Source organism: Cyanistes caeruleus, chromosome 12, assembly GCF_971803275.1.
Source record: "Cyanistes caeruleus chromosome 12, bCyaCae1.hap1.1, whole genome shotgun sequence".
NCBI lineage: Eukaryota > Metazoa > Chordata > Aves > Passeriformes > Paridae > Cyanistes > Cyanistes caeruleus.
This window is the reverse complement of record NC_141712.1, coordinates 20,657,637-20,677,504: the sequence shown is the minus strand read 5'-3', so window position 1 is coordinate 20,677,504 and position 19,868 is coordinate 20,657,637. Positions and strand designations below refer to the sequence as shown.

Genomic DNA, 19,868 nt, shown 5'->3' with positions numbered 1-19,868 from the left:
CATTCCTGTGTCTTTATACACAATAGAACTCCTTCAAAAGCTGTGTGATTTGGGAGATGGAAAGCTGCAGCTTTGTGGAGGATTCATCTTGCTTTGACTGTTTGCAGAGGAGCAGCAGGGTTGTGCCGTGCCCAAACCTCCCCTGCCGGCCCCTGGCCCAGGATGGCCCCTTCCCCTCGGCCGTGACGTGTGTCCAGCCGGGGTCCTGGCACAGAGCTGAGCCAGGCTGAGCCTCCTGGCACCACCGTGCCAGAGCCACCTCCTGCCGCACCAGCAGCGGGAAAACCGGGCAGGAGCTTTGGCTCCTGGAACGAGGTGGGCACGAGTGATGAAGGTAACGGGCAAGGTGCTTCTCCCCATCCCCCTGGCAGCAGAGGCTGCATGGTTTGCTCGGAGGAGCTCAGGGTTTGCGTTTCCCGTGTTGGCTGTGGCACGCAGAGCCCCACGGAAGCACAGCAAGCGCCTTCCTGTCACACAGCTCGTTCAGTAGCGATGGGCTGTCGTCAGCAGCACAGCTCCAGCCAGAGCTCAGCTTCCAGCTCGAGCTGAAACAATCAGCAAATCCACTGTTGGTATCAGGGAGCCACCGTGGCTTTCGGAGCGGTACAAAAAGTGTGGTGACAGTTCTCACCAGCAGCTGAGGATGAGGGGAGCCAGCTCTGAGTGAGCCCAGAAATGTGCATGGAAGCTTTTCCCTGCCCTTCCCTCCTGCCTGCATGGAGCTGTGAATCTGGCTGGAGCCCGGTGCTCGCCCGGCCTTGGCGCTGCGCCGAGCTGCTCCGTGGTGCGTGGTGTGCTTGGGAGAAGGGCTTCCCTGCCGAGCACTGCCCTGGCACAAGGCTGGAATTTCTCATGGCCCAGGCTTTTCCTCATCTCCCCAGGTGCCTTCCATGCTTACAGAATTCTGGTTTAATGTGAGCTTTGAATCAATCTTTTCATCGAATCGTGGAATGGTTTGGGTGGGAAGGGACCTTAAACCACCCCCTGCCATGGTCAGGGACACCTTCCACTAGACCAGGCTGCTCCAAGCCCTGTCCAACCTGCCCTTCCTTCTGTCCATGTCTATTCAGTTGTTGCCCTGTCACTTAAAAGCTGACAGTAACGTGGCAAACAAATCCCAGTGCTGCTGCAAGTGTTCTGTATGTGGATCAAATGCGAGTCTGGAATCTGGAGGCTGCTGGCCTCAGTGAGAAAAAAGAAAGAGAAAAGCAAAACTCCTGTGTTTGCAGACCCCAAATAAGAGGAAATCACTGAAGTTCTGTGCTGGGTTTTCCCCACAGCCTGATGCCTTCAGGGCCCTGTGTGAGATTTGTTCTTTTCAGACCTTGTTCCTGAATCCACCAAAATATTTCTGAGGTTCCCACACTGGGAGGAAGCATGAGGATGCTGAGATGGAAAGAGGGGTCCTGGGAAGAATTATGCAAGAATGGGAGAATGAGGAATGTTTTGCTGCCATTACCATGGATTTTCCTGCTCACAGCTGGGAGAAGATGTTACTTGGCTGTTGCGACATCATGGACTGAAACCAGATATAAACACAAACATCCCAGGGCTTTTGTCCAAATCCCCCGAGGCTCAAGCAGGGATTTCACTGGGGGGTAGCTGGTGTTGCAGAGCCCTCAGCTGAGGGTCTCCTCGACTTGAAGGACCCTGTTGCAATGGTCACGGCATCTTTTGTAAAATATTTTTGGTTTCTTTCTCATGTAATGAACGTGCTTGGTTGTGGGCTCCTCTCGGGTTGAAGCACTTAAGTCTTGTGGTTTATTTGTAGTTATGGCTGTTTCTTGTCCTAGATGTGGACCCAGTGATACCCAAAATTGAGCAGGACTGCAGTGAGTCTCAGCTGGGTTTTTCTGGGGGCTGTGTGTCCCATGAAATGTGTGTGTGTGCCCGTGCAGGTGTGTCCATGTGCATGTGTGTGTCCGGAGATGGACACTGGGAATACGGAGTATTCATGGAATTCAGGCAGCCCAGACTGCCAGGGCCAGGTCTCTGTTCAGCTGTGGTATGTCAGAGCCTATTCTGAGTGCCCAGGGGCAAACAAGGCACAGAGTTGTCGGTGATGAGGCCACAGAACGGTGCTGCCTGTGCTCATTTAAACAACTAAAAATGAGCCCAAACGCGTCCTTGATCCTGCTCCCTTCCCGAGCCTTCCTCTTGTGCAGCTGAGCAGCAGATGGGACTCGCCAGAGCTGCCACGAGCTTTCTGCAGGAGCAGTGCTGGTCCTGCAGCCTCCCCTTGGGACAGGGCCCTGGTGCCAGCAGTGGGAAGATGGACCATGCCCAGGTGGGAGCACAGAGGATCCTCAGCCTGGCTGAGGACGGAGCAGAGCGAGCCAGCAGCCCCTGCCAGTCCCACGTCCCCGCTGCCACCACGGGGTGGGTGACGCAGGTCGCTGCCGGGGCACCGACAGCCGCTGCTGCTTCATCTGTCACCCTTCGGTCCGTGATGGTCAGGAATTGTCTGTGCTCACTTGTTTCTCTGTCTTGAAAATGGAGTCTGGCTCGTTCCTGGGGCTTGGCTGATGCTCCTGACCCCCTCGAGCTGTGCTTGGAAGCCGCAGCCAGGGCTCTGTGCTGGGCACAGAGGGGCAGAGCCCAGCTCCCCAAGCTGTCCTGGGAATGGAGCTGGTTCTGCAGATCTGTGGTGTTCTCATTTTGCCAGGATAAAGCAGCCCTGGGGGATCCCTGTCTTTCCCAGCTGGTAGGACCTTCAAAGATCCCATTTGTGTCCTGGTGAGCTGCAGGTAAAGGCTTCATCCTCCTTGGACTTCTCAGCTCACCAGCATCACATTTCTCCCTTGTTCTCTTTATGCTGGGTGGTTTGGGCTGCATTTCTCCTCCCATGTGCAGCAGCACTGGGAATAGTCATGTGGAGTTGATCACTGTTTCAAGGAAGTTGATGTGCAGAAACTCTGGTAGTGACTGTGTTGGCAGATTACAGCTGTTTACAGCTCTTCCCTGGCTGAAGCCTGATGGGTGTCCAGCAGGAGCGGAGAGGAGATGGGAGAGGCTCAGGGTCCTCCCTCTCCAGCAGGTTTTGATCTGGGCTGGTGATGCAGAGCCATCCCAGAGAGAACAACAGTGTCATGATCAGCTTTCCCAGCCTGGCTATCAGTGCTGCAGCAGGGCCATGTGCTGCTCCAGAGGTTTCCACATCACAGCTAATCCCGCTCCCAGACCGCAGCACGGAGCACTGACTCAAAGTACAGTTTTGTAACTTGGCCGGGAATCAGCTCATCGGCAGCATCCCCAAATGGAGCAATACCAGAGGCAGCTGTGTACGGATAATTGAGGGAAGGGTTTGTGGGAAAAACTGCTCCCGGAGAAACCACACAGGCAGAGTGGCTGCTTGTGGGTGCAGGGCACTGTCAGGGCTCTTCTAGTCTGGATTTTGTGTCTCCCGAGAATGGTCCCAGCTGGAAGATTCTGAATCACAGCGTGGTTTGGCAGAAATTTCCAAATATAATCCTGTTAAACAGCAACACTCGGTGCAATAGAAATATGTTATCAGAATTGGAGACCACTGACCTCTTGCTGGGGCAGGAGGAGACACTGGCAGGTCACAGGTGTGGGGTTGTGGTTTGAATTGAACCTCTTGGCTGGGATGGGTTTGTGTGGTGGAGCCATCCTGGAGATGTTCATGGTGCAAAGTCACGAGCATCATCTTTGTGGTGATCCTTGCAGAGCTGGGTGCACATCCATGTGCAGCCTCAGCTGCTCCACTCTGTTGCTCTCTGCAGGTCCTGAGGAGCTCTGCGGAGGGACATCTGTCCCACAAAAGATCAAAATACTAAAAGCTGATGGAATTCAATGTTATTATTTAATTCAGTTTAATCTAAAGTAACTTAGGCTGCAGGATCATTATATTTTGTTTTGGTGAGGGTGGAGAGGCCCTGGCACAGGTAGCCCAGAACAGCTGTGACTGCCCCTTCCCTGGAAATGTTCAAGGCCAGGTTGGGCAGGGTTTGGAGTAATCTGATGTATGGAAAGTGTCCCTGCCCGTGGCAGGGTGGAATGAGATGGGCTTTAAGATCCTTTCTGTTCCAGTCTGGCATTCCATGATTCCAGCTGAGGAAGTTCACTTGCCTGGTGTGTGTTTGAGAGAGCAGCAAGCCTTGCCCAAGCCAGTCATTACATGATATCAGGAGGTCAGGATATGTGGGGTAAGGCTGAATAAATATTTTGGAAAGGTGGAAGAAAGGACAGTTACTTGGGACCAGGTAATAACTGAGAACAGGAAAGGAGAAGCAAAAAGGTGAAGAAAGATGTGTCATCTGTAAGAACTGATGAGGAGCTACATCCCCTTTCAAAAGCCAGGACCAGGTAACAGGTCCCCAAGGTAAGGCAGGATGTGGAGTTGAAGGTGAGGATGGAGCTGTGAGACTGGGGTGAGCCCAGCTGTGACACCAGGTGACACTGCTTCCCCACTGACCCTGCCCCAGGAAACGAGGGATCTCCATTCTCCTTGGTTTGAGTTCTGGCTGTAAGAATTAGCACCTTGCACTATCTCACTAATAGCTAATCTTTGTGATTACCCATTGTCAGGTGCTGAGGAAACCACCTGTGTTTGCTGTGCAGGTCTGTGGGGCTCCTGCTGCTCCTGGCCGTGTGTACTCACTGTGGAAAACCATGGACTTTGCTCTTCCAGAGCCGAGCTGGAGCACAAAGAACAATTGTTCCTTGTTCCCCAAACTGCACGTCCTTCTGGTGCTCACAGGCAGCTTTAGGGTCTAGCTGTGGCTCGTGTTGGCCACACAGGTGGAGGATGACCTGGTGCAGGGCAGGTGCTGGGAATGCACTGTGGGCTGAGGCTGGGGCAGTGGTGCTTTTGAGAAGCCGTGGCTGCCTCATCCCTGGAAGTGTTGGGCTTGGAGCATCCTGGGCTAGTGGGAGGTGTCCCTGCCCATGGCAGGGGGTAGAACAGGATCAGCTTTGAGGTCACTTCCAACCCAAACCGTTCTGGGATTCAGTGGTTCTGTGTGTTGAAAGACATCAGCTCTTGTTTTTTTTCCCTTTACTTTCCAGAGCTGGGGGACAAGTGTCAAATTGTGGGTGTGAGTTTTTAATCTAAGGCAATTTTCAAAGATTTAAGACAGCATCCTTAAAAGGAGGCTGAAGTATTAAAATTTTCATTTTTCACAGGCTTGTTCCTATTCCAACCTTTTCAGACCAAACAAACGTGTTGGATCTGTGCAAATAATGTCTGAGGCTCTAATTGCATCGGGGGGTTTGCACGGGCAGGAGCATCCAGCCAACTCCCTCCTATTCTGGCATTTAAGGAAAGCTCCACAATCTTTTTTACTCCAAGCTGGCGGGGTATGGGCAGGCTCTAGTGCACAGATCGTGGGCATGAGCTCATTTGTTGTGGCTTCAGACTGAATGGCAGGAGTTTGGCTGCTCTGCAGGAGGACAGGGAAGGAGGGCTGGGACCAGGAAAGGCTGTCATTCCCCTTGGACATACATCTGGAAACGTTCTTTATTCTTTCCTGTGAGGGTGGGGAGGTTGCCCAGAGAAGCTTCCCCATCTCTGGAAGTGTCCAAGGCCAGGTTGGATGGGGCAGGGAGGAACCTGGTCCAGTGGAAGGTGTCCCTGCCCACAGCACACACACAGATGTTGGGGTGTTGCTCACTGGTTCCATGAAGCAGGAGGGGTAGGGATGGGAAGTTTAAATGTGCTTGGGGATCCATAGGGGTGGTTAATGAGGAGCTGCTCTCCTGTCAGGCCCAGTGTTGGTGGTGTCTGGCTGGGGCTGGAGTCTGTCCATGGGCTTTGTCCTTGTTGTCTGTGCCTGTCCCAGTTTGCCCGTTGCCTTCACTGGGAGCCTCTCCTGGCTAATGGGTGCCACTGCTCCCACGCTGCCTCCCAGCTGCCCAGATGTCCTGGGGTTGAAGCCAGCAGTGCTTTCATCCTCCTCCTCTTCCTCCTCCCTCCAATGATGACACCCCTTCCCCTTCCATCCCTTTTGGGACCGCGGCCTTTTGAGGTCCTTCACAGACGTGTTTGGTCTCAGTGTGTGGCTTGGACTTGGTATGCCCTGGGCGAAATAAAAACCATTTTCAACTGTTTTCTTGGCCCATGAGGGGACAGGGGATGATTGTGGGTGGGTGTGCCCGGGGCTGGCTCTGCAGAGCCCTGCCATTCCCAGCCAGACTCATTCTGCACGGCTCCAGCCCTGCTCCTGATGGTGTTCCAGAGCCCTGTTCCTCCATCCTCTGGGAGGGTGCTCCGGGATGCTGTGGGGGCTCTGACCCCCACCCGGGGCAGGGTGGACCAGGAGGTTCCCCAGTCCAGAGCAGGGTGACTGGGCTGGGTGTCATCCCTGCTCTCCCAGCTTTCTCCTGGCTGGCTGGGACCACCAGAGCCTTCCCTGCTATCCTGAAACATCAGGAGCTGCCATACCCAGGCCAGTCCATCCCAGGGCAGGCTCCTCTCTCTGTTCAGCACTTTGTGTGGGATGCAGCCTCTCCAGCAGTGGGGTCTGCCGTGGCTGGGCTGGGGGGCTGCTGTGCACCGGGCTGGCCATGCACACAGCCAGGACTGGACCCTGGCCAGGGGTAAACAGCTCCTTTGTTTTCCTGGAGGAGTACGAGGGATTGTATTCTGTTGAGCTCACTCCATCTCCCACTTGGTATTGTGCAGCCACATGTGATCAGCTCCTCCGAGGAGCCGAGTTAATTGTTAGTGAAACAGGAAGGGTGCTGCTTGTCCCCTGTAGGGAGCTGAGCTTGAGAGGGGCATGGTGGAAAAGGGGTGGCTCATCCAGCTCCTGAATTAGGAGGGATTGAAGCCAAATTGTCGTTCTGCAGCCCTAGATTTGCCGCTCTGCAAATGCTCTGTCTCGAGCTGGGGAAGGCTCTTCCAGCCAGGAATCTGTGCCTCCGCTCTGACTCTTATTAAACGTGCTTAAAAATGAAACGAACTTATTAAACGTGCTTAAAAATGAAACGAAGGCTGCGTCGTTGTCGGTAATTGTTGTGCAAATGTGATACTCCCTGCAAGCTGTGGAACAGGCCAGGGCTGTGTTTACCCGGAGAGGCAGCCGGCTTTCCAAGTGTAATGAGTCAGCTCCGCGAACAGAAGGGGCGCAGAATTAATCTGGCATCCGTCTGGCCTTTTCTCAGTTAAACAGGTTTTGGAAGCTCCACGTGAATAGGTGCCTACCCTGGTACAAGCAGCCACAAAGACTTGGGAGTGGGCATGATTTTTTTGGGAATACATTGGCAGTGTGCAGGTCATGGGGTGCTTTGAGCGAGGCGCTGGCGGTGACGTGGGGTTGGGTTTTGGCTGCTCGTGGGAGCAGAGCGTGGCCCGGTCCCATCATCAGCAGAGGTGAAGCTGCTTGGGTTTAATATCCCTTGTAAATAAATTTCACTTGCCCAGCACTTCATCTGAATTTCCACCTCTTAGATTTGCAGTGAATTTTGAAGGGAATATTGTCCTCTGCTCCTTTCTCCTGTACCTGCACTTTAATGAGCCCCTGTAAGAGAAACCGAGGGGAAATAATTCTTACATTTCCCCAGCTGGCTAATGATGCCTGGCAGAGAGAGATTCCTGGGGCTGGGAATGGCTGGAGCTGCTCCTGCACCAGTGGATGTTCAGCATGGAGGGGACACTGTGGGCTCTGTGGGCTGTCCCCGTGTTGAGCAGGGGGCACGAGCAGGGGTTTTGTTCCTAAATACGAATAACAACCTTCCCACAGCCCAGGCAGAGGAGCTGGGCTGGAGAATCAGCTGCCTTGGGAAGCAGAGTGTCCTGCTGGAAGCACCAGCACTGTCTGTGCCTGCTGCTTTGGGCTGGCAATTTGTGCTGTTTCAGGGCTGGGCTGGGGCCTCTGAACCACCTTTCAAAACAAAACAAAAAACAAAACCCAAAATGTCCCAAGGCCTCTGAGGCATAAATGGAACAGAAATTTTGAAGGGATTTCCAGGGAACTTCTCAATACAAGACTTCTCTCTCTCCTCTCTGAGAACTCCCATCTCCCTGGACGATTTCCTGCAGTTGTAGCTCTGCAGAGCTGCTGCTGTAAGTGGCTGCAATTTAGAGCTGGCAGGTGACAATTACATGGGGAAAAGTTCCTGTCTGTGCCGTTCCAGCCCCAGGCTGGGGTTTCTGGGGGTCAGTCCTCACAGATATCCCATTGCACTGATGCTTTCCAGCCCCTGGTCTCGGGAGAGCAGATATTCTTGTTCACCTAAAAGGGCCTTGGCTCCAGCTGGTGTTCCTGAGCCCTGCTCCAGCTCCTGCCTCGCTGTATTTCACATGGCAGTTGTCTTTCCAGCCCTGTAACCAGGCAACACACGAGGAGCAGGAGCGCTTTGTCCTCTCCAGGTTGGCTTTCCCAGGCCGAGGTGAGGAGCGGGGTGAAGGAGCCGTGACAAAACCTCCCTGGGAACGCCGAGCCCTCCGCGCTTCCTGCTCCCGTCTCACGACGGCAACGGCTTCCAAAAGGGCATTTTTAACCGAGGTTTTGTAATTTGTTTGGTTCTGCAGGTGTGTCTGGGAATTCAGTGTGGCAGGCTGGGGTGCAGGGCTGTCCCAGGCCGGGGTCTGTCCCCATGTCCCTGCTCAGGACAGAGCTGCAGGAAGCTTTCTGTGGGCTTGGGGTGATGTTGGGGGTGAAGAGCAGGAGGCCTGTTGCTCTTGGGTGGGACTTGATCCCTTCTAGGCTTTCGCTTGCATATGAGACAAGCTGTGTCTGCAGCTGCAGGATCCAATTTGGAGCTGGCCTTTCCTCCCGGGATACAAGCGATAGGATGAGAGGAAACAGCCTCAGGCTGTGCCAAGGGAGGTTCAGGTTGGAAATCAGGAGGAATTTTTTCATGGAAAAGGTTGTCAGGCATTGGAAGGGTCTGCCCAGGGAGCTGGCAGAGTTCTCATCCCTGGAGGTGTCCAAGGAAGGCCTGGACGTGGCACTTGGTGCTCCGGGCTGGTGACAAAGTTGAGATTGGGCACAGGTTGGACTCGATGTTCTGGGAGGTCTCTTCCAAGCTCAGTGATTCTGTGTGATTCCATGTGTGACTCCTTGCAGCACCTGTTACTCTGTGGGAGGTGGCAGGAGCTTTTCCCACATTTCAGGGTGCTCTGCCATCCTGGTGTAGCCATCCAGGGGTTGGGAGGGGGTTTATCCCCACGGGAAGTGCCTTGTCCTGCCCCCCACAGTGGAGAGATCCTTTTGAGATGTCTGACCTCCCTTTTCCTCTCTCCCAACAGACGGTTGATGATGAGGCGATGGCAGCATAAATGAAGATCAAGTAAGGAAGGCAGAACGATGCCCAAGGGTGGGTGTTCTAAAACACCACAGTCAGAAGATTTCTCTCTCAGCAACGACATGGTGGAGAAACAAACGGGGAAAAAGGTAACGTGTTCAGACCACCTGCCTTCCTTTGGGGATGCTGCTCTTTGAGCCTGGAGTCTTGAAGCCATGGCAGTGTTTGCCATGGCAGGAGGTTTTCCTGGGCTCTTATTTACATTGGTGTGTTGGTGCTCTGCCAGCTGATGGGGTTGGGTTTATTTCCCCTGTGGCTGCAGTCCGTCCCAGGAAGCGCTCTGCTCACCTGGACCCGAGTCAGCTGGGCAACAGGGGATGCTTTGGAAAACTCTCTTTTGCGAGTTCTGTGTGTTTTTAAGGGTTTCTGCACTAAGCTGTGGAAGACCTAAGTGATGTGGTGATGGTACAAGTGTGTGCTGGGTGAGGGAGGAGCTTCTCCTCCTCTGGATGGAAATCCAGGTCCTTGTCAGCACGGCTGGTCTGGCTTTCCCCAGCAGCAGGGCTGGACCAGGCTCAGCCCAGGAGTTGCTCTGCTGAAACTGCTGCTTCTGAGGGTTGATTTGAGGTGTTGTCTGTTTTTTGGCGTGGCTTAGGTGAAACTACTGAGGTGAAATCTGAGTTTAAGGATAAATACCTTCACACTTCTCCTCTTCATCCCATTTTGCTCCAAGCATGAGCCCAGTCTGCTCTCATTCAGCTTTTTTCCCCCTTTCTCAGTAGCAGTCATTTCCAGTCAATAGCTGTGCAGAAAACTGTGCAAATGTTACCTCTAAATAAACATGAAAACCTACATCTGCTGAATTCTGCTAAGGAACAAATCTCATCCACTTCCCTTTCATCTCCTTGCTCCAGTTTCTCAGCATTCCCCTGGGAGTTTCTGCCTGGCCCGGGAGCTGAAGCTGAGCATGGTGAGCCCCAGCTCCGTCACTTCCCCTGCAATCCCACCCCAGTGATGGCACCAACTCCTTGTATGACCGAGCTCATATTAGTGACAAAATGAGAAAAATACAAAATAACCAACAGGAAAATCCCAGGCCAGGATTTGGTTATGGAGCACCGCTGGTGGCACGTGCCACATTCCCCTTTCTGTGTCACTGCAAGCGCAGGTCGGTGCAGGAGTGCTGTGGGACAGCGTGGGGCTTCTAAAGAGGACAAAATCTGGGATTAGGGATGTTGGAGGGGGAGCAGGTGCCCGGTAGCATCGGGAAGATGCCAACATTTGCCCTGGCAGAGGAGGCTGTGCCCGGCAGTGCAGGATATGTAAATACAGGCTCGGTCTGGGTAAGAGGCTTAATGCTGGCGCAGGTGCTTGGGGAGGGAGAGGATCAGTTGGAATATGAATCAGCTCCCATTTTATTCCATCCACTCCCGGCAGCTTAAAGGCTGCGTGTTATTTACAGAGCAGGTTTGTCGAGCGGCGCGGGGCACGCCGGGAAGCGGAGTTATCTCCTGCTGGCTAAATAACTAGGACACAATTCCTGCTCCCGTTCAGAGGCCTGCCCGAGAGGGGACAGGGCAGAGCCTCTGCTCCTTTAATTCTGCCTTTTTCAACGGAGGAGACACTCACAGGCTCCTGTGTTCCAGAGGCTGAGCTGAGCTCCAGCCCGAGTGGCTTTTGCCCTGTTTCTGGTTAATTCTGAAGCTGAGCTGGAGCAGTGACTCAGGGGAAAAGCACTTCGACCTCCTCCCTGCAGACGCTGTTGTACCTGCCTGTCAGCAGCTGCTGCCTTGCATTTATCTTGCCTTTGTCAACACGTTCAAAGGGCCGAGCTGGGGCTGGGCACAGCTTCCCTGTGAGACTGGAGAGGGAGGCCAGAGCCCGGGTCGTGCGCAGGGACCTGCCGTGGGCACGGGCACAGCCTGCCAAAGTGGTGCCAACCAAGTGTTTTCCTTGTAATGGGACCTTAATAATACCAGTATTCATTTAGTATTAAATGGGCTTTACATGTCTGGGCTCTGCAGCTCTGGCAGATGGAGGGGGGGTCCTGGTGCTGCAGTGGGCTGAGCACCACAGGGGACAAGGGCGCTGGCCTTGAGCTGAAGGAGGAGAGGTTTAGATGGGATATTGGGATAAAAGCTTCCCTTTGAGGGCCTGGCACAGGTGCCCAGAGAAGCTGTGGCTGCCCCTGGGTCCCTGGAGGTGTCCAGGACCAGGTTGGACAGGGCTGGGAGCAGCCTGGGACAGTGGCAGGTGTCCCTGCCCATGGCAGGGGGTAGAACAAGATGAGTTTTGAGGTCCCTTCCCACCCAGACCATTCCAGGATTCTGTGATCACCAACTTTTACACCTGAGTTCCGTGCTCCATCACATCTTGGGCTCTCAGGGGAGCTGCCCTGCTCCAGAGGGCTCCTGCTCTGAGGAGGAGGCTGTGAGCTGCTGCCTGTCAGCAGCAGAGCTCAGGACAGGAGGGAACTCCAGGCTCTCTGCTCCCTGCCCCTCCTCGGGGGGATTTAGGAATCAGTGGGATGCAGCCCTGGGAGTGGAGTGGAGTAAGGAGCGTGTCTGAGGGCGTTGGATGCTCCGTGCTGTTGGATGAGGAGCTGTTTCTCCCAGGCTTTCTGGAGCCCTTATAAGGCTGCACAAGCCTTGTCCAGGGCGGGCACTGGCAGCCCCCAGGCTCCTCCTGCTTCCTTCAGCCTGAGGGCTTTTGTAAAAATCTGCATGCCATATATGAATAATTCTCCTTTCTGGTCTAGATCCACAGATCCCCGTAGCAGGAGGAGATTACTCATGACTTAGGCTGAGCAGAACACCGCAGCAAGCGTTGTATCAGCTGCCAGAAGCGTTTCCTGATGGGGCTGCATGGTTACACCGTGTGCTCAGCACAGCCTTTGCCTCTTCATGGGGAAATGCTCCCTCTTGCACAGTCAAAAGTGAATTTTTGCTGCAGTGACCACCAAGCAGAACAGCACTTAGCTCAGTTTTTGCTTGTAGGAGCTGGTAGAGGTTAAAAAAACTTGAGGTTTTTTTCTCCTTCCCCTTCTCCCCTTTTCAGAAAAGGGAACGTGGTCCTTATTTTTCTGTTGTCATGAAACCTGCTGTGCTGCCAGGGCTTTCCAGACTGGATGAGTGAGTGCTGGGCTCTGTGTCCAGCACAGTCACCTACTGGGGTGTGAAACCTGCAGGAGTGTCTGGGTGACTGAAGAGATGACATTTCAGTGAAGTTAATCAGCCCATGCTCATCACTGGGTCATATTTCTTGTAAACTTTGGTGCCTGAGGCTCAAAGGAACAAGGCTTCAGCTCCAGTCACCTCCATGCTCCACATGTTTTATTGCAGCATTGATAACCACACAAATTCAGACTTTGTGCCATTTTCTCTGTGTGTGTATGTGTCATACCCTGGCTTTGGGAAGGCTACAAGGGGTCCAGATTTAGGGAATCGTTTGGTTTTCACATCCAGTTGCTTTCTGGGTAAAACTGCATGTGTTCCTTTTTGTAATGCAGGGTGGGAACCCTCTGCCCCCTCTCCCTTGGTGCTGGCAGAGCCAGGACAGACCCACTGGTGCAGGGACAGTCCCTCTGTGGCAGCATTTGCTTTTTGCAGCGTGGGTTGTTTGCTCACTGCACGAGTCTGATGTGGAGCACCAGCCTTGGAGCCCTCCTGGGCTTCTCCTCCCAGGCTGCCCGGGCTGGTTTTATTCCTTGCTGCCTAATTTTTACTGACATCACAACCTGAAATGCTTGGAGCTCGTTTTGGAGAACAAAGGGCTTGGGGGATTTCCATGGCTGGCAAGTGCAAGTCTCTGCATAAGTGCTGGGCTGCAAGTCAGGCTCTGTCTGAGCGAGGTGACGGGGCTGGAAATACAGATTTCTTTGCATGGCTTTGTAAATTGCAGAATCATGGACTGGTTTGGGTTGGAAGGGACCTTAAAGCTCATCTCATCCCTTCCCTGAGGTCAGGTTGCTCAGAGTCCCATCTAAATGGCTCTATCTTGCAGAAATCTGCATCAGAAATCCCCAGAGGGTTGTTTTTGCTCTGAGGGCTGGCCTTTGGCCAGTTTGTGTGTCACAGGTGCCCTGAGCAGATTGGTATCAGGGTCTGTGGTGCTGATGGGGGAAGCCCTTCCATCCCCACCCTGCAGCATCTCGCTCTGGGTGGCTGCTGGGGCCAGGTCCTGGTGGGTTTGTGCTCCAAGCACAGCAGCTGAGAGTGATTTGTGATGCATCTTCTCACTTTTGCAAGAGTAGCTCAGGGTGGGTTGTTACTCATACAGGAACTCTGCTGCAAGTGTAACGTGGCAGGAGGGGATTTTTCCTGCACTCGTGGCTGCTGACTCCCCTTTGCTAAGGCAGCTTTTATTAACACCTGCAAAGGGGAACTTGCTGCTGCTGCTGAGCTCTCAACTCTTCCCCATCCCCAAACTCCTGTCCCAGCCTTGGAGAGCCCCAGCTCTTACACAGGGCTGTTCATACAAGTTTCCCTGCAATGTTGAGGCCAGGCTGGATGGGGCTCTGAGCAGGCTGATTTAGTGGAAGGTGTCCCTGCCCATGGCAAAAAGGGTTGGGATGAGCTGAGCTTTGAGGTCTCTTCCAACCCAAACCATCCCAGGATTTTTTGATTCTAATTTGGATTTGTTCCATTCGTGAAACCTGATGCTGATGAGCCTGAGCTTACTTTAAACATGAGAAGACCTAAAAATGAAACCAGGTTTTACTCGAGTAAAGGATGACGTTCTTCATTACAGAATTGGAAATAATTAGGGAAGCAAAGCTTCAAATAAGACAACGAAAACTTTCAGGAATTGGACTCCCCAACTGCCTTGATGTTCCACCCTCTGCTGCAGGCATCCCCAGCAGGTCGCTGCTTTCCAGGGGGAAGCAAAGTCTGGATCTTCCTTGCTCCAATTAGTAGGAAAGGTTATCGTTGTGCTACTGTACGAATTAATCTTCAAAGCGGTGCCGGCGCTGCCGCCGCTTCCTTCGCTGCCTGGTATTTAATTGTGCTGAGCTGACTGGATCAGCAGCTCCCAGCCCTCGGGGTGGATGCAAAGGAAGCTCTGCCCGAGCGTGCCCGGCGCTGGGATTCACACGGACACTGCCAGGGCCACGCTGGGCTCACCTCTGCTCTCACATTTTTCACAATTCCTCTACTCTGTCTCTCCTCCAGCACGGAGATTTTAGCAACGTGGCAATAGCTATGGCTTTAAACTGACATTGGGGATATTGGGAATAAATCCTTCTCTGTGAGGGTGGGCAGGCCCTGGCACAGGGTGCCCAGAGCAGCTGTGGCTGCTCCTGGATCCCTGGAAGTGCCCAAGGCCAGGCTGGATGGGGCTTGGAGCCCCCTGGGATAGTGGGAGGTGTCCCTGCCCGTGGCAGAGCTTGGAACGAGATGAGCTTTAATGTCCTTTCCAACCCAAACAATTCCATGATTCAGACTTCTAGAATGAGCTGCAATTTTACCTGTCCTGCCCTTTTTCTCACTCCTGAGTGCACAGAGATCCCAGGCAGCATTAATCCAGCAGAAAACCCACCTGTATGTCTGAGAGCATCATCCAGATGCTTCTTGAACTCTGACAGCCTTGGTGCCCTGAGTGCTTCACCTTGCAGGAACCTCACAGACTCCTGTCTGAAGTGTTCAGAGATGCCTTTTATTCAGGTAGATATAAGGAAAAGTTAAAAATGTGAATGGTCACTGTGGAAAAAAGGTGCATTATTTATTTGGTGGCTTTTTTTTTCTAGAAATACACACATTTTCTTTTATTCCTTTGATAAAATATTTCATAGACTCATAGAACTAGGACAGAGCAGGCTACCTGCTCACAACACGACATTCCTGGCAGGTGATGGAAGCTCCCTGGCCTCGCTGCCACCTCAGAGCAGTACAAGTGGCATCATTTGTTATTCTGAACTATTTTTGTTCACCTCAGAAAGCATAAGTCAAAAGCTTTTCAAATCTGGAGGGTTTAAAGGAAATGCTGGAGTGTTTATTTTGGCTGTGGGGGCTCCGTCCCGTCGCTGTGGGGCCGGTGCTCGGCAGCTGCTCTCGAGCAGGGCTGCCCTTGCTGGGGCTCCGAGCGTGCCTTGGCTGCCTCCCACCACAGAGCCCTGGCAGGTTTGTTTCTCTTGCTTTACCAAAAAAGGGATTCCCCAACCCATTTCCTTCATCCTCGCCGGAGAGCGGTGCTGGGGCCGTGCAAACACATCCCCCTGGGGCGAGTGTCCTTCTGCTGTGGGTGAGCTGTGGGCTCCACACGGACACGGGAAGAGGAAGGAGTGACACGCACGGTGACAGTGACACCGCAGTCCTGTGACACCGGGGCCACCTGCCAGGGCAGGCAGCAGGACTGTGCCTCTCTAAACAAGGGAATGCTCTTAGGTTGGCTCCTCTGAGCTTCCAGCCACTCTCTGGCACGATTCCGTGTACTGAGGTTCTTGTGTTTAATCTCACTCTGCCTCCCAAGCGCAGAGTCTGGGTTTTGCTGGGTTGTTGAACTCAGATCTGTGACAAAGGGGCTTGTGCTGCCCTTGTTGTTCAGGCAGGGGCACAGTGGTCAGTCCAGAACTGCTCACTGAAAATAATCCTGGTCCTCACATGCAAAAACACAGGGCGTGACCTCGGGCTGTGCATTCCCAGCACACTGGACTCCTGGAGTTTGAGCTGGGAGCCAGCTCTCCCTGGTCATGTGAAAAATCTCACCTGTCTCAATATCTGTAATTTTTGCTTGGAATGTTCATTCAAAATCTCTCCCTGCTCTCTGAGCAGTTTGCAGCATTTCTGTTTCACATTAAAATCCAAACCAGCCCAAACAAGCAGGACTGATAGAAAGCAGGAATGGTTCTTGTGGTGTGGCTGCGTTTGGAAATCCTCAGATTCCTCCATCCCAGCCTGCCTTCCCTCAGTGCCCGCAGCTGGGTGCATCCTCAGCCTCACGAAAAGTGTTGGCTTCATTTTCACATGAATTGGTTGGAATTTGGCACCACACAGCTGCCTTGATTGGCCTGGCTCTTCTCTGGTCGAGCTTTGTATCTTGGTGGAGGCTGTGTTGGCAAACCCTGATGCTGAAAATCCACAGCAGAAAGGGAAGGGATTTTCTATGAGGCCAGTGCAGGATTTGGGGAATCAGGTGAGCACAGTCTGGAGAAGGCTCTTGTTGACCTTGGTCTCTTTTTTTTTCCAGGATAAAGATAAAGTTTCTCTAACCAAGACTCCGAAGTTGGACCGGAGTGATGGCGGCAAAGAGGTGAAAGAGCGAGCGACCAAACGCAAGCTGCCTTTCACTGTCGGAACAAATGGAGATCAAAAAGACTCGGATACAGGTACAGAAATGCCACATTCCACCCTCAAACCCTGACTGTTGGGGCTGCTGGGGAGCACACAGTGTCCAGTGTGCAGCCAATCCATGTGGAAGTGTTTCAGACTCCCTGTATTTCTTAATTGAAGGAAGAAGCGCGTGGACAAGGGGCTGGATAACTGCTCTGCTCCACATGTGCACATCTCTTCTTAGTGATGTTTTTAGGTGGAGCAAGCCATGGCTGTGTGAGGAGACTCCCTTCCTTCAGGTCTTGCCTGTTCTCCTTGTTTCTAACTATCCCAGTTCAGGAACTGTGGCTGGGACAGGCTGTGGAGAGCTGCATGTGAGAATCTGGAAAACAAGGGAATAAAGCTCAGTAGTCTTTAAAAGAAAATCAGCAAGTAGAATCTGGTCAAGCAGGTCAGTCTTGTAGCAGGAGAGTGGCTGGTGCATGAGGCTCCTGGATGGGCTGTTGGATTTGTTAGCAATTGGGAAGTGCTGTCACAAAGTTCTGGCATGGAGAAAATGGTCTTTTTTGGTTGTAAGGGGCTGAGCTGTGGGTTTCTGGACAGGAGTTTGTGTGGTCCTTACTGTACATTCCTAGGAAATGTGCATTTGGAAATTGTTCCAGTCAGGTAAAGCTCAGTGATTGTGTAAAGAGATAAAAACAGGTTAAAAATTGGGATTGTGCTTGGAAATGGTACAAGGGGTGTACTTGGTGGTGCTCTGTGGGGAGCCTGGGAGGTGAGCTGATGTGGGATGTGTCTCCTCTGCTTCAGGAGGGCAGGTCAGGAAGGGCCAGGAGTGCCCCTGCAGCAGGGAGAGCTGTTCCACAGGCAGGACACTCGGCAGAGACGTGTCCAGTGTTCCCATGGGTTTGTGTTCCTGAACTCCCTGGCTGGGGAGAACGTTTCCAAACGCTCATTAATTCTCTTAAACGTGTTGGCTGATTGCAAGGTTTGGGGTTGCTGTGGTGTGTCCCTTGGGGTGTCACCTTGTGGGGGTGGCTGGGGCCAGGCAAAGCTGATGAAGCAGAGCTGGAGCTGTTCTTTGTCAAGGGTGTTTGTGCCATGTTCAGTACGGGGCTGAGAGCTGAAGCCTGAACTCGCTGCAGGGCTGTCTGACCCTCGTGACAGCTGGAACGTCACGACAGGGATCTGCTTTTCCCAGGGCTCCAGTCTCTCTCTGGCCTCAGAGATGTTGGAAATGTTTGCACTGGCAGCAGCCAGAAGGAAACCAAATGCAGAGGAGGGCAGAGAGAGCTGCTGGGAGAGGCTGTGGCTGCTGAGTGAGAGCAGCAGCCCATGAGAATCCCCTGCTCAGGGGCTCCCCCGTTAGCCCTGTGCTTTCTGCAGCCGTGTGACTCTTATCTCATCTTCTCCTTCCTCTGCAGAGCTCTTCCCCTTCCTCTCCAGAGCTCATCCTTCCTGAGGAAGTGGGTGAGCTGAGGGGTAGCAGCAGCCCCAGAGGAGACCCGGAGGGGCTCATGGCACTCAGAGACACATTTAAAGACAAACTCTGGCAAGGTGTATGGGAGGTGCAGGCGAGTCTCAACAACCTGTTTGGTGGGGACTGGGGAGGGAGTGACTCTGGGCTGGAGATCCCAGCAGGGAGCTGCAGGTCAATGTGCATGGTCAGACCAGTGCTTAGCAGGAGCCTGTTTGTCTTCCCTGACATCCTTTACTCCAGGAATCAGCTGCTGGAGACGGGAAAAGACTTAGTGATAGGAAAGGACTTCCTGGCACCTTGCTCTGCTCTTGCACCACCCCAGTGTGGCTGTTTCAGGCCTGTCTGGTCCTTGGCCTGGCTGGAGGTGGAGGCAGGTACAGACATGTTTGTGGTGCTCAGAAGCTGCACGTTCTGGGGTGGAGGGGTCCCCCCAAGTCTGTGCCATCAGTGGCACCTGGCAGAGGACACAGGTGTGACACGTGGGACAGGCTTTTGTCCGGAGCAAAGGCTGCCGTGCACCCACCCCGTGTTCCTGCAGGAGGGGGAGGCTGCTGCTGCTGCTTGTTCTGCTCCTCAGCTTTGCTCCCAGCCCTCGGAGAAGCGGGATTGCACCATCGCTGCTGGCTGACCCCAGGTGGTTTATGTAACGTGGTCCTGCTTCCCAGGCTGTCCATGGGCTGCTGGGTGTGCATGAGGGGGTGTGCCAGGATGTTCCACAGCCACGTGGAATTCAGCTGTAGGGACGTGGGAGCTAGCAGAGCTCTCTCTTTGCCTCTAGTGGGGTATTTTTCTCCTTTTCAAGTGTTTAAACAATAGCGTGGATCCTCATCCTGATGTGTTCAGTGACTCATTTTCCTTAGCACGGTGTGTGTTGCTTTTTTCCCGCATGGCTCTGGCTCAGCCTTGACGTAGGGGCTCCATATGTGGGGTGAGAAACATCAGAGGTGGGTTTGTCTCCCGTGGAAGGGCAGCAAAACCCTCCCTGGCCAGGTGTGGGGCAGCAGCTGGTGCTGCAGGATGGCTGGGGGGCAGATGGATGTTGGGAAGGAATTCCTTCCTGTGAGGGTGGGGAGGCCCTAGCAGAGGTGCCTGGAGAAACTGTGGTTTCCCCATCCATGGAAGTGTCCAAGGCCAGGTTGGACAAGGTTTGGAGCACTCTGGGATAGTGGAAGGTGACCCCCACCGTGGCAGGGGATGAGACAAGATGAGCTTTAAGGTCCCTTCCCTCCTAAAGCATTGCAGGATTCTGTGGTGTGGGCTCCCAGAGGCACTACTGGCCAGCACTGTGCTGAGCCACGTTTGGGTACAGTTGGTTCAGAGCTAAATCTTTTAAAATAATCTTTCTCAAAATGGTTTCTAGAGCAACAATTCTGCCTCTTGGGTTCCTCAGAGTTAACTAAATAAACTGTCTTTAGGAGAAAAAAAAAAAAAAAAATAAAAAAAAAAAATGGCATTGAGCCGTGAGCCTCCAGACTGTGCATGTTACAGCTCCAGCACTGTGGGAGCAGCATCTCTGTGCCTCAGACTTCTCCTTCTTCCTTCTCCTTCCCTCATGTGGCATCTCCCCACATCCACAGGCGCTGCCCAGAGCCTACGTGCTGCCTGGCAGCCTCCAAACGAGCACAGCCAGCTTTTCTCCCAGCAATTCCAGCAGCGCGCGAGGCTCCGCGCGGCTCCTCGGCCGTGTGCCGCTCCGGGAGGGGGCTGCAGACCCAGGAATATTGGATAATTGTGGTGTTAACAAACACACAGAGAGCGAGCAGGGAGAGGGGAGTGGTCCTGCTGGGAAGGCACCTGGCAGGAGAGGTGGGCACGGGCAGCTGGCGCAGCGGTGCCGTGGCTGCGGCGCCGAGCTGAGTCACGGCTGACTCAACGGCACCAGACTGCCGGCGTGGGGCCGGGCACTCCCC

General features: G+C 53.5%; 1 protein-coding gene across 4 annotated transcripts in view; it reads left to right on the top strand.

Annotated features, from left to right (window-relative positions):
* Positions 1-19,868, top strand: part of ANKRD11 (ankyrin repeat domain 11) — a 127,835-nt gene that overhangs the window by 86,423 nt on the left and 21,544 nt on the right. For all 4 annotated transcript variants that reach the window (XM_086847947.1, XM_023934453.2, XM_086847950.1 and 1 more), the window contains 2 exons: positions 9,215-9,359; positions 16,396-16,534. In XM_086847947.1, coding sequence (XP_086704073.1) covers positions 9,273-9,359; positions 16,396-16,534 — 226 coding nt within the window. In that variant the 5' untranslated portion in view covers positions 9,215-9,272. The remainder of the gene's footprint in view (positions 1-9,214; positions 9,360-16,395; positions 16,535-19,868) is intronic.